Source organism: Heptranchias perlo, chromosome 29 (assembly GCF_035084215.1).
Source record: "Heptranchias perlo isolate sHepPer1 chromosome 29, sHepPer1.hap1, whole genome shotgun sequence".
NCBI lineage: Eukaryota > Metazoa > Chordata > Chondrichthyes > Hexanchiformes > Hexanchidae > Heptranchias > Heptranchias perlo.
The window spans coordinates 28,818,099-28,832,430 of NC_090353.1; the positions used below are offsets into that span (position 1 = coordinate 28,818,099).

The 14,332-nt window shown below is 40.9% G+C and overlaps 1 protein-coding gene across 2 annotated transcripts in view; it reads left to right on the forward strand.

Moving 5' to 3' along the window:
- Positions 1 to 307: 307 nt before the first annotated feature.
- Positions 308 to 14,332, forward strand: part of LOC137299550 (phospholipid phosphatase 2-like) — a 73,983-nt gene continuing 59,958 nt past the window's right edge. The window contains exons 1-2 of one of the 2 annotated variants that reach the window (XM_067968369.1): positions 308 to 812; positions 902 to 1,000. In XM_067968369.1, coding sequence (XP_067824470.1) covers positions 946 to 1,000 — 55 coding nt within the window. In that variant the 5' untranslated portion in view covers positions 308 to 812; positions 902 to 945. The remainder of the gene's footprint in view (positions 813 to 901; positions 1,001 to 14,332) is intronic. The other variant, XM_067968368.1, reaches the window with a different exon arrangement.

Sequence of the window (14,332 nt, forward strand, 5' to 3'; positions counted from 1 at the left end):
CACCACTAATGGAAGGGTGCAATTATAGCGTGGCAAATTTACATAGATAACTTCCTTTATAGGAAATTATAATGGGGAAAAGTTGCTGCAGGAAATGCAGGTAGACAGGATTTTTAATATTCTACAGATCTATAAGTGGCAAGTACTGCTTTAAACAAACTCGGCAGTCATCATAAATCAATTTTCTTTAAAAGCCCAAAATTAGACTTTGAACTGTATTTTAGGCGTGCATTCATTCAATGCTGAACATTGTAAACCGCGTCACAGTGCATGGTAAATAGTGCTTATCCTGATAGTCCACAAAGGGTTGGTGAAATGTGTGGTCATTTTCTTAAAAGTTTGTTTTGAGCTTAACGAAAAGCGACAAAAGAAAATAATGATGTTTTTTTGGGGGAGTAGTGCCACCAAACGATTTGACAATTGCCACAAAGTGAACTTCGACTCCTGCCGAGAGGAATTAGTGTTCGACCTGAAACTCTGCCAGGTCTATGGAGTAACTCTCATCCCTGACGTCAGATGCCTTTTCCACACTCAATCGGAACAAGAGCGGTTGGGTTTGAACCGAAGTTCCATTAATTAATTTTTGGTTGGTTGTGAGGTGGGGGGAAGAACAAAGCAAGTACGTTGGTTGCGAGGATAGCAGCGTGAGTCGGTCCTGTTCGGCGTCAATGAGTCGGTCCAGCCCCCTCCCCGTGAAACTGACCAACGGAGCAGAGAGCAGGAAGATTACAGCGACCGGGAAAAGTCCAAACTAGTCTGTGGGATTACAGATCGAGACAGGTACTTAGATTCCGGAAGAACTCGAAATTCAGGTTGCTGGCTTTTTTTTTTGTTGATGTTGTATGGTCTCGAAGTTGTGTTACGACTCCTTTAAGTCTCTTGTGTATTTATATAACAATAGATTCAAGAAAGGCCAACGAAAATTTCAAAAGTTTCCATTGCAATATGTTCGAAAAAAGAAATATTTTCGTGCTGGTGGATGTGCTGTGTGTGATTGTGGGTAAGTGCCCCTTAAAGTTCCTGTGTTCTTTTATTGTTTTGCAACTTTTTCTCCTACAGGTTTACTGGTAACTTCTGAAACCACCTTATCTGTGGAACAAATGTAATCTTTCTCCGCCAAACAACTTTCTTTTTTTTAAAAAAAAGTTTTTTTTTTGCTTTGCAATGCTAAACGTGACTTAAAATTAACGATTGGGCCGGTTGTGGGCGCTCTGTGTAAGAGTTCAGAAAAGATGCTTCAGGCGGCTAAAGTGGTGAATATAAAGTATTTCTGCCCCCCCCCACCTCCCCTTACAACAGAAGGGGAGGTTAGGCTGAGTGCCTCCACATGTGTTATTTAAAGGTACACTCACACTGAAGGAGTGCTGTCGACGGAAGATCCACGGTACTCCTGCCTTTGGCAGTATTTTGTAATATGAAGGACTCACCAGCATGGAAAGACCCATGTGTTTTGCAAGCTGCCATGAGATCCTCAGTTAAAAGTAAATCTGCAGAGCTGAATTCCCTTACTTTTAGCTATGACAAGTTGGGGGAGAGGAGGAGGGAGGGTCTCTGGCCTCTTGCCTTAAGCCACTTTAATACTGGCACGTTTTTGGCTAAATTATACTTTTGACATGTAGTCACTGTTATGTCATTGGCTGTAAAGTGCTTTGGGATGCCCTGAGGATGTGAAAGGTGCTATATAAATGCAATTTCTTTCTTGGATTCCTGGAGGGTAGTGTCCATGAACTGCCTAACAAGGCGTTTGCACTACTAAATCTGGCTTCCTTGTCCAGATGATGATAGAATTATAGACTCACGGAAATCCAGATCTATGACCCTGTCACAAGGGGCTGGCTTGCAGACGCTGGTCTCTGGAATCTGATCTACACAGGTACCTGGATAATTGAGCGGCTGCAGCAATGCCAGCTAAAGCAATGCAAGGAGTTTGTTTGAGTATCATTTCCCCCAATGCCCCTTAGATAACTATAAAATTGCCCTTACTAGGTAGAAATACCTTCTTCACTTTTAAGAGACACTTTCCTTTTTATGTAGTGGGGCAGTGGGATTAGTTTTAGAGTGCTTTAACAAACAGCCTGCACAGATGCAGTGGGATGAATGGCCTCCTTCTTGCTGTTACCTCCTGTGGATTGTTACCTCAAATTGCTTCCATCACTGCAAAGAGCATTGACAGACCTGTACTCACTAGTACCCCACCCTTGTTTTTTAAATAGCTCAAAATGTTATCTTTGCATGCAACTTGGAAGTTTCAAAGGACAAAATCAATAATTGGCCTGCTCAATGTTTCTCACTGTTCAAATGGAGATACAGTAGTACAAAAATTTTACAAACACGCCAGTCATTATATTGTGAAAGGTACATTTTATTGGCCTTTCATCTTTTCAAATGGTGAATCATTAAATTGTGCCATGACAAATCGAGGACTTAAAATAAGCACAAGTAAATTATCATCAATAAGGGCTCGGTACATGAAGCTAGCTCCTTGTGCCCAGCCTGAAGATGGTGGTGCAACCAGAATTTTAGCAAAGCGTAATAGTGCGTGAGTGAAATTAATATGCAGTTGAAATGAAGGAATGTTTTTCACTAGTTTTCTGTAAAGTGTAATGGCGGTGTGTGAATTTTTCATGAAATGTCCATTTGGACTGTGTAAAACACCCAGCAGTACAATTAGAACAGAGAACCCAATCTGCTTGAACTGTGATTTCATAAACCAAATGGGGAAAGTTTCACACTTGCCACAAACAAAATAGTAGCAAGATCTCTTAAGTAGCAAGGTCTGTTATAATGTTACCCTGTTTTGTCCATTAATATAATTTGTCTTGTTTTAGTGTCCAATTAAAAAATCAATTTTTTTTTAAACTTCAGACTTGCATGTGTAGCAGTTTAATAAAAAAAATACAATTTAAAATATTACTACTCCTTCCCCCAAACTTTGAAGTGCTTCAGAGGAGACATACTACTAGTTAGTGTTGGTGAAATTGCTTGTAGAAAGATAAACTTGGGATGGTCAGGGTCAGTGCTAATTTATTTTTGCAGCCGCTTATGGTCTCATTCTCATGAAACCACACCACTTTAAATGTGGAGGTTTTACCAACTAGAAGATAAACCCCAAATTTGTATGGTCCCTTTCTAAAGCACTGTATGGGTATGTCAATTTACCAGTTGCCCATTATACCTCTACCTCAGCTCATCTGTTGCTGAAACCCTCATCTATGCCTTTGTTACCTCTTGACTTGACTATTCCAACACTGTCCTGGCCGGCCTCCCATCTTGCACCCTCTGTAAGCTTCAGCTAATCCAAAACTATGCTGCCCGTATCCTAACTCGTACCCCACATCCTAGCTCGCACTGAGTCCTGTTCACCCATCATCTCTATGCTCGCTGACTTATGTTGGCTCCCGGTCCAGCAATGCCTCAATATTAAAATTCTCATCCTTGTTTTCAAATCCCTCCATGGCCTTTCCCCTCCCTATCTCTGTAACCTCCTCTAGCCCTACAACCTAGCCCTCTGACATCTCTGCGCTCCTCCAATTCTGGCCTTTTGCGCATCCCCAATTTTCATCGTTCCACCATTGGCGGCCGTACGTTCAGCTGCCCAGGCCCTAAGCTCTGGAATTCCCTTCCTAATCCTCTTCACTTCTCTAACTTCTCTCTCCTTCTCTAAGACTCCTTAAAATCTATTTCTTTGCCTGTCCTAATATCTCTTGTGGCTCGGTGTCACATTTTGTTTGATAAGGTTCCTGTGAAGCGCCTTGGGTCATTTTACTACGTTAAAGGCACTATATAAATGCAAGTTGTTGATAAAACTGCTTTTATGTCCTTCTGTGGTTGAGAAGCCATGTATTTCAGGGACAATTTGAAATTGTCCTTGTTGAACGTGTATAATATTCTGACATTTTATCTAAAGTGTGGAGCCTCTCAGCACTTTTTAAACCAGGTTTGACACTGTGGCATTGTACATCATGGGGTATTAAACCCAACCTCCTCTGCTAGTTTCCAACACATCTCAGCAATCTCAAATAGAGGTCCGATTCCTGAGCTATACTGAAAATTTAACATCCCTTCAAAGTTGAAACTGTTTTGCAACAAATGCTAACGTTGCAGAGTAGAAGCACCCTGAAAGACAAGAATAGGTTAACTTTTTACTGCAGCCCTTCACTTTCTCTATCAGATTTTCAACATTCAGCTTTGCATTTTCAGCATTTTATTTCAGATTTCTAATTCAGTTTTTCATTTTATCCTGTCCAAGGATTTGTGATCCTTTTTGGTTATTTTTGGCCCTTCTAAAGACTAGTCATATGAATACACATCTGGCCAGTTGGTTCTCTCAGATTGACTCCCAAAGTTTTGCACCCACTGTACTCTTCTACTGATGGAGAGAATAAGGGGCTACTTTAAACATTCATTTACTTTAAAAGAGTGATCAATGCCATTTTGAGCAAGGAACAGTAATCAATCATCACTGTTTCATGTTTTTAGGCCAAAGTAATTTAACACAAAACACCTGCACAATGATATGTGTAGCGAGACATCGAGAAGCTCTGCCAAGCAACTTTATAATGGTGACAATGCCCCTTTTAAGTAGCTCATGCCACTTTGACAAGATTCTGTTGTTGTCACTATGCACTATGCCACACTGTGGAGCGAATGTATACCGCTTTACCACAGCATCAAGCTTATATTTCTGTTCTCAGTTTTTAGCAATGTGTGGAACTTCATTGAATATGAACTGGTAATTGTGCAGTTTGAACTTCTTGTAGAAAGTTGATTTACTTCCTCTTTTCTTAATAAAGTTAATATTTTCTTTGTGGTTTCTCTAGTGTTTCAGATTGGCAGATTTGCTGCCCTGAATGGAACAGAGCCATATCTAGACCTAGAAGGTCCTAGGCTCGATTTCCAGCTGTGCTGAGCTAACTGATCTTAGCCAGGGCAGCGATTTGGGTGCTAGAATTAGCCACCGCACCCTGGGCTATGGAGAGGAAAAATCGACTCCTTGTTCTTGCCTCGCACACTTCTTTAAGGTGCTGACACTTACTGTCTAGGCCAACGCGAAGAACAGCCAATTAGATGAGGTACAGAGAGATGGCCGGTGCCCATGGAAATGTTCCCCAGAATGAGTCAGCACTTTGGTGAGAAATTTATTCACTGGTTGGCAATCCAGTTCTCCTAACCTTCTGAGTCTCACTCTTGAAGCGAGAATGATTAACTACCAGTTTAATACCACTACTAAAGTTTGTTAAGTGATTTGTTTTGCATCGGCCTTGTGTTGTAGCACATAGAGCATTTGGTGAATAAACAGAAAGGACAGGGCTGCCAGCTCCTGCCCATTAAAATGGACGGGGAGGTGTGGTGGCATGAGATTTTCAAGCGCTAAGCCAAATAAAACTTATAATTGGGAATGGAGCTGAGACAACCTTAACAATAATTTGTGTTTTTCATCAGGGGGAGAGTGGAGGTAGCTTTATAGGGATACTTATGTACTTAGATTTACAGAGAGATCAAGAAGGGCAAGGAGCTTGAGATTGCATTGAGTTGTTAAGAGGTTCCCTTTTGCCTTCAGGGTTCAAGATTGGTAGATTCTCAGTTTGTTTAACCTCTGTGGGGAAGGCCTCTGAGCCACTGCTAATCTATTCGGTTCTGCATGAATTTTTGGTTGAATTTCATCAAGTGGGAGACATCAGTGCTGAAGAAGGGAACATTTTGCTTTCTATTGCCAGTGTCAGCATTGACTGGTGCCCCCAAAGAGCTCTCTGTACCAGGCCAAGATTTCCATTTGCAACACTTGCTCTGAACAAGGTTGCAAATTGAAGGAGATTTAGGGCTATGGATTTCTGCCCATTTGGAAATGGCTTCTGCTTCACCCCTGATGAAACAACCAAGATCAGGAACTGACTACGTGAGGGAATTGCATTTGTAAATCCATATCCTGCCCATCACGCTCCTCCTGCAAAAAAACTGTTGAAGCTGGGAGTCAATTGAAAATTTCAAAACTGAGATTGATCAGATTTTTGTTAGGCAAGGATATTGAGGGTTCTGGAACCAAGGCAGGTAAATAGAGTTAAGATATAGATCAGCCATGATCTAATTGAATGGCGGAACAGGCTTGAGAGGCTCCTATTCCTTTGTTCACGGCTCAGCATGTTGTATACTTGCCCAGGTTGTAAATTTATCACTGACTTGAATTTCTGGCTATAATGTTTCTGTACAATTATATTAAAAATTCAGCCATGTTCTTGATGGGGTTGGGAGCTGAGAACAGAAATAGAATCCCCTGTCAGTAGTAGATTCTAACATTGCCTTTGTCAGTTGCTATATATTCTTGTATGATTTGGGCTACTACACGTTATATTTTCTTGGCATAGCCTCGGCAGCCACTCATGTAAGCGAATCTGGAGTCCAGCTTTTCTGACCAATATCGAGGTAAATGATAGCGAGACCTGGGGATCATGATAGAGACCCATTTCTCCGTACACCGACTACTGGAATATACCACGTGGTGCCACCTGAATTCTCCCTTGTCTCTGAAAACGAACATCCTGAAGTGGACCGACGATTTTCGTTTGGTGAACAGTACACAGTTTAACACGGAAATATATATTTCGAAACATTGCTTGATGTGTAAAACAACAAGCACATAGTTCGCTTTTTCGAAACATAGGGCTCAATTTTAACTCCCGGCCGGGTATGTAGCAAAGCGATTTTAACGGGCGGCGATGGAAGCGGCAGAGAGCGGGTCTGGGCGGAGATTGGGCCCAGGCCGGAAAAATATCTTTGGAATTCTCTACTCCAAAGGGCTGTGGATGCTGAGTCATTGAGACGGGCTGAGATGGATAGATTTTTGGACTCTAGGGGAATCAAGGGATATGGGGATCGGGCGGGAAAGTGCAGTTGAGGTCGAAGATCAGCCATGATCTGATTGAATGGCGGAGCAGGCTCGAGGGGCCATATGGCCTATTCCTGCTCCTATTTCTTACGTTCTTATGGGAAGTGGCTGCCCAGCTGTTTAAAATCGGGTGGCAGGAAGCTGCTGTCGGGGACCCTGGGGTTTCCTTGTGGGGTCCGAAGGAGCATTCCTGCTCTTGGCCCAGTTCCATTTTAACTGCCACTGCCCCCCCCCCCCACCCCACCCCCCAACCAAACGCCTGGCAAAAACCAAGTGAGAGGAGGTAAAATCAATCCCATAGTCTCTAAACAGAGTTAGCTTTCAGTACCCACATTGTAGTCTTTCTAGCATCATCTTTGTAGTTGGCATATATTCCCTTAGTAAGAAAAAAGAGAATTATGTGCATTTTTTTTATGGCTCCCTCTCATGGGAAGCCGATATATAGGCTCTTCTTTTCATTACGTTATTTGCATAACTCTGAAAGGTGTTGCCACTGTATGTTTAACCATCTTAAATTTTCTATTCCAAAAATATGCAGCAACAGAAATTTTTGTTTGTTCGAATGGAAATCCAACTTCATACATTCTCAACTCAGTAAATTGTAAATCAGTACTCTGAATACAGCTGTCCCACTAAGACAAACAGGCAGTCTGACGCACATGGTGTCGATTCTCTGCGTTTGCATTCACTCCCTCTTGGTCATCCTGCTGTTTAGTAATATGGTAGTTCTGCTCGAATAAGCGAAATTACAAGATTCTTACGTCCTGTGAGATGTCTGGGCCTGTAGTGTGGTAACTTGAACTGTGATTCAAATGAGAACAGATCATGTAGTTGCGCAGTTTTAAGCAGGAAAGAATTAGTGGGACATTAGCCCTGATTTGCTTAATGAACCCAAGGATGCATTTGTCACTGTACTGACAGGAGTTGATATAGATTTGTTGCACAATGCATATTTTTGAAAATATAAAAGCTATATTTTACAGATATTGGATGATGGGCCACTGAATCACAAATACAAGTATGTCGCTGTGGGTTTTTTTCTTGAGTTAGCTGCTGTACAAGGTTCTGCAGTTGAAACATTATAGTCCAAACATAGTTGTCTTGAGCAGCTTTTAAGAAAGAAAGATCATGTACTATAGCATCTTCCATGTCCTCAGCATATCTCAAAGTGCTTTGCAGGCAAAGAAGTACTTTTGAAATGTAATCACTGTTGTAATATAAGGAAACATGGCAGCCAATTTGCCCCCAGCAAAGTCCCATAAACAGCAATGAGATAAATGACCAGATAATCTTTTTTTTGGTGATGTTGGTCGAGGGATAAATATCAGCCAGAACACTGGGCGAACTCACCTGCTGTTCTTGGAATAGTCCCATGGGACCTTTTTTGTCCACCTGGGAGGGCAGATGGGGCCTCAGTTTAATATCCGAAAGATGTCACCTCCAATAACGCAGAGCTCCCTCGGTACTGGAGTGGTGTGTCAATGTAGATTATGCGCTAATGTCCCAGGAGTGGGGCTTTAACCCATGACATTCTGACTGAGAGGTGACAGTACGACCATTGAGCCAGATAGCACCTTTTGTCAGGGTCCAGGAAAGTGACCTACGTATGCAGCCCTCTCACATTTACACAGTGAACTAATTCCAGCCTCCATGTAGGCCAGTTTTGAAAAAGAAAAGCTCTTGGGCAGGCTGTTTGGCTATTTTTCCAATGCATGTATGCAAATGAACAATCCACTGAGCCTGTCACCGAGTCGCGACAGTGCAATAATGTGCTTGCATGCTATGCATCATGACGGAAATATGCTGACACACTGAACTGAATTAGGGCATTGACAAGGCCAACAAAGGGAGGTCAGAGTTCTGGTGACAGATCCAGAGACCAGCAAAAAGAGTTTACCATATTAAGGCCATATTGGCTATATAACTTCTATATTGGAAGAATCATGCTGGTTCTTCACATGGTGAAGAGTGTAGTATGAGGAAATCAACTGCTGCATGTAACACTAAACGGATAGTACTGGGAAAATTCATACAAAACATGAAAGGCTTTATTGTAAAGGCTGAGATCAAAACCGTTCCTATCTTCTTGGAAAAGGGCATAGTATACAGCCTTGATGGTGGCTTTCTGTGTGACCTTTCCAACCACTTCAATTACTCCACTCAAGGTTCGTGGTCTTGAACTCACGACTTTCTGACTCAGAGGCGAAAGTGCTACCCACTGAGCCACGGCTAATGACACTGCTGTAATATAGCAGGGTCTTTGACATTTTCTCTTTAAAACACTTGAGTAGATCTTACAAGTATATTTTTTTTATGTTGGCAATCCAATGCACCATACTCTGGCTATTTGGCCAGGCAACGCTCTGTTCTATATCCAGATGCTGGCAGCAATACCAGAGTTGTCAACTGTGGCTGTACAATTTATCCCTCCTCTGCCAGCTTGGTGCCTCCCCTTTAATGACTTGGACAGATTCAGTAACTCATTTTGTTGGAAATTGTGACTCAGATCAAATCTGCCAAAGATCCTTATTGGCAAGGTAACTGAAACAAAGGCAAATTGTGTTTTTTTTTAATAAAGCAACTTAAAATATTTAAAGCGACTTATGAAATGGTGGTAAAATGTGTTCTTAAAAGGAAAGTGGCAGCTGAGTTACTCCAGTTTGCTCTTGCCTCACAATAACCAGCTCAGGATTAACCTTGGAAAGAGTATTTTGGGAAGCAGTAGTCCCTTGGGAGTACTGCATGTTACAAAAAGATCCTAAAGGAACGGAGAAAATTGCTTACAATATAGGGAGAGGACAGGAACAATAATAAAACAAAAATTACGTAAAACATCTTGAGGGATCAGGAAATTTGAAAATAGCTTTGTTAGTTTGAATTCTTCAACTGAACAGCGGAGAAAGTGGGGGAAGATGGGGCAAAATTTGATTTAAAGGGAATCATTGTTGTTCTGGGGTTGGAATGAGCTCATCATCATGTTCATTGTGATGAAGTACACAAGTTACACTGCTGCATTTATTTAAAAAGCAGTGAAGGATTAACCTTGCCTCTTTAACACAAGATTTCCTCCTGAGTACATAAATGATCTTGTATTGTATTGCGGTTCTGATACACCAATGAGGAGGAGCATTCTTAAATATTCTGTAGACATTGCTGGAACTCTGCACTCCTCTTGATCGACTCCACTTAAGTCTCTCCTAAAGCTTTGAAATTTGCAACAGAGCTGTTTGCATTTTGAAGTCAAAACTCCCACTGTTTGACCTCGCAGTTGCCAGGGCTGCAGATTTGCATCAGGTTAATATAAACGGCTGATGGGAATTTCTTGTTACTTTCAACTGGAGATCAAAACTGAGCATGTACATCAGGCAAGAAATATAATCCTTGACCATGCACAAGCTAACTCGGGCAGGGCTTTGTGTAGACAACGGCTATGCTGAATGCAAATTCTGTACAGTTTTAAACAGCACAGTGAACAGATGAGATGAAGTTAATATCATTTTGAGTTCTACATTAACCCCTTCACTGACAGTAAATGACTACGCCAAATTAGGTTGGAACAAAATTCTCTGTAGTTGGTGTTGGCTTATAAATGAATTAATATCATTAGAATCTACCATATCAGTGGTATTTGCAGCCACTTTAAAGTAATATCTTTATTTTGGCTACCAGTCTTGCACGTGTTATTTGAGGACTGATATTCGGAACTAGCAGTGAATTCATACTCTATCATGGAACTCTGAGTCAATCGCTCCTGAATTTGGGAGCTTCCCATTTGAAATGGGAGCCTCCAAAACCTGATTTCATCTGATGGGGTTTCCTATGGTGGTAATTATTTCATATTGCATCTCCAAGAGGAACAACCGAGATGGGAATGACTTTTTGTTTGAAAAGTTCAATATTCTTTTCCTTCTTGGTTCTGTTAAACTTTGCCCGAGCTGTAGTTTACTTTGAGGTCTGTGACCTACAGTTCAGGCCTTCAAACCACCAAGTGTTGGGGTTAGACAGTCAGGTCTGGAGATTAATTCGATCTACCATTGATTCTGTTTGCAGAATCACTTTGCAGCCATGCTAAAGATGTTGCGTGAAAGTACCCAAAGTGAGCTCACAATAAAGTTGAAATCCTTTAAGTTACACAACAAAGCCAGCATCTCTAGTGCTATACCAAATCTTAAACTGAGTGCATGTGGTGTGTGGCTCCAAAAGCTGCTGACCAAATACAATTGACTTTCCCATTTACCAAGCAAATGGAGAAAGTGAAATATCTGAAAGTTGAACTTGCATTGTTCAACAGCAGGACAACTGCAGATGTTGGGCCTTCAGGCTAAAGAAGAACCACATTGTGGCTGTGACAGTTGAGCAATGAAGGCATATTTCTGAATGTAACAAAGTTTGAACTGCTTGTATCGTTTACTTAAAGATCACACTGTTTCTTTTGATCAGAAGATTAAGTAGGTTTGTTTCCTTGATTCAATTAACCTTGTCCCTTGGAAATGTTTTTCCTGTTGCTCAGCTGTATAGATTTATATGTCTGAAATACATACAAAAGGGTCCAGAGCTGCCAGGATATGTATAATTGTACTTTGGACATTTGTTCTCCATTGGGAATTGTATTCATATATGAAGTTTGGTTGCATTCATTTGGAAAACTTTACTTCACAGGGAGTTAACGGAAGTGTCAATTTTAAATGTTGGAATACAAAACAGAGCTAGCAATTCTTCTGAATTCTGATGAATGGCTCTGTCTCGTTCCTGGCATATAAAATATGCTATTTCAAAACATTTCATGCGGAGGCAAAAACATCGCAATACACCGTGCCAGAAATCAATGTCCCTTGAATCATAGACTTACTAGAAATTACAGCACAGCAGGAGGCCATTGAGCCCATTGTGTCCATGCTGTTGCTAGCTCTTCAATTGGAGCCATCTACTCTCATCCATTTTCTTGCTCTTTCCCTGAAATAATCATGGACCTGCTGAATTTTTTATGTTTCATCCTTCAAAGTTCTTTATGATGGGTAATTAACCCACTATAGATTTTGTGTATGTGTACACTTGCACATGCAATGCAATTATGTATTTGTTGCATTTTGTGTTTCTTGTTAATGTTTAATTGTAAATAAGGATATTCAATGCTTCAGTCTATAAACCTCGTGTGTGTGTGTGTGTGTGTGTGTGTGTGTGTGTGTGTGTGACAACATTCACCATTTCCAAGAGAGTTCCATACATTAAATCCAATGATTGTAAGTGGGGTAAATTCTGTGATCCTGCACTCATATTGGGGATTGTAAACAATTTTACAACACCAAGTTATAGTCCAACGATTTTTATGCATCACCGGCATCTCCACATCATATTGGGGAGCCAGGCTTACTTGGAGTGTGGATCGGACAACTGAGGCTACAAGGTTGTCGCACTGTATCTGGCCTGTGCTATTATCTTGTTCAGCTCTCTCACTAGGAGCATGGAATCTGACCTATCATTAATCCCTCGAGTATTCACCTCTGCAAGGGTATATATAATAATATATTTTTAAAAGAAGTAAAGCTCCCAGGATAGTAGGGAACAAAGGCCACTTACAGAAAGTGATTCTATGAAATCCTGAAATTGTAAGATGGGTATAGAGGGATATGGGCCAAGTGCAGGCAATTGGGACTAGCTTAGTGGTATAAACTGGGCGACATGGACATGTTGGGCCGAAGGGCCTGTTTCCATGTTGTAAACTTCTATGATTCTATGTAATGTTGACTATCAAACGAGGATTCAAGAGCATATAAAGGTTGTTTACATTCAACTTTTAGCTGGAAACCAATGCTGGCCGTTGTAATGATCATTTCTTTAAAAAATATTATATGTGTTTATATTTTCCTGACTCCCCTCTCCAAAACTTCTGGTATCCTAGGCTATGGGGAAAGAGCAGTGGACTAATTTTTTAGCCCTTTCACAGAATCAGCACAGGCATGATGGGCAGAATGGCCTCCTATGCTAATAAGATTCTATGATTTTAAAAAGAGATTGAGAATCTTTCAGCTACTGTTGACGAGCAAGGATAACTGCTTCGTAGTGTTCATGAACAGCATTCCCCAGCTATTCAGTGTGTTCCTTTTTCCTGTTTATGCTGCAAATTAGCAAATTCTTTCACCCTGTTTATTCTTGGAACTTCATACCAATGAAAATGGTGGTGAGTCTAAAGCTCAAAGCTGCCAATGTAAGCCACCTATATGCTTTTTTAAAAAAAGAAAAGTAAAATTAACTCATCGCCTGACCTCGAAACATCTTCATATAGCTCTGTACAACTGTAACTGGTAAGAAACTATTATGAGTATCACAGTATCATCAGAATAGAATATTTGTTCCAGTCCAAGGAAATATGTGGCAAAGTGTTCATTAACTTTTTAAAACTGCACCTGAACAGTTATAAAACCATGATGTGCTTACAAATGATCAGGCTTGTACCCGTTCCCCAAATCTTCATGCTGCCCATCTTGCATTTCTTATCCAGAGCAAAGCTGGCCCAGACCAAAATTTACGCCATGGAGTCCCGTGTGGAAATAGCCAGACTTCCATTGTAAAGACCAAAAACCTCCCATTATTAATATTTAGAGGCTTCACCTTTTAAACAAGTATAAATTTATATATAGGTTGAAACAAAATTCTCCCAAACAGCATCATTCAGAATGCCCTGAATTTGATTTAAAGATGGGCGCAATGCATATCAATTTCTACCCCCATCTTCTTGTACTGCCCTTTGTTTAAAGGGACAGTTTTCCACATGTTTTTTTTTTGTCTGATGGGGGATAATTACTAGTAATTTAGTGAAAAATACTAACACTGTAAAATTGTGTTTTGCAAAGGTAAATTGCATTGATTTTCATGATTTTATTCTTTTCCCTTTGTCTTTCAATCGGGGGTGTATTTAGATTGGCACTTTGGAGGGGGGCCAGGGGCAGAAGGCTGGGCACCAGGACTATGCAGCATAGCTGAAATTTATTTTCCCATAGAAATGATAGCGGACAGGGTGTACAAGTTGGTAATTCAGTCAAGGGGTCCTAGTGGCATAATAGACTGAAAGCAGTAAGGCTAAGCAATTTATGCACTCTTGTAGAACCACAGGATTGAATTGCAGTCCTGAACTCCCTGCCAACTGCTGTTTGCCATGTATAGTAAAAACCATTTGTGCACTTATCCCAGCTTTCCTGAATTCCCAAACCTGTAGCATGACCTGCAATAGTTCTGCTTCTTTGTAAGAAAGCCATTCATATGCAAGTAAAAGATTTATCACTTGTGTCATTGCTGTGCTCACACACCAACAATCCTGTTCTCTGCAAGTGTTTTTCCATTGGCACTTGTTTTTGGTTCAAATCGCAGGAGACTGGTATCCATTCGCCAGCTCCCTATGTCAACACTGCAAAATCCTTATTCCACTAGTAGAATTGTAGACCTACCGACTGA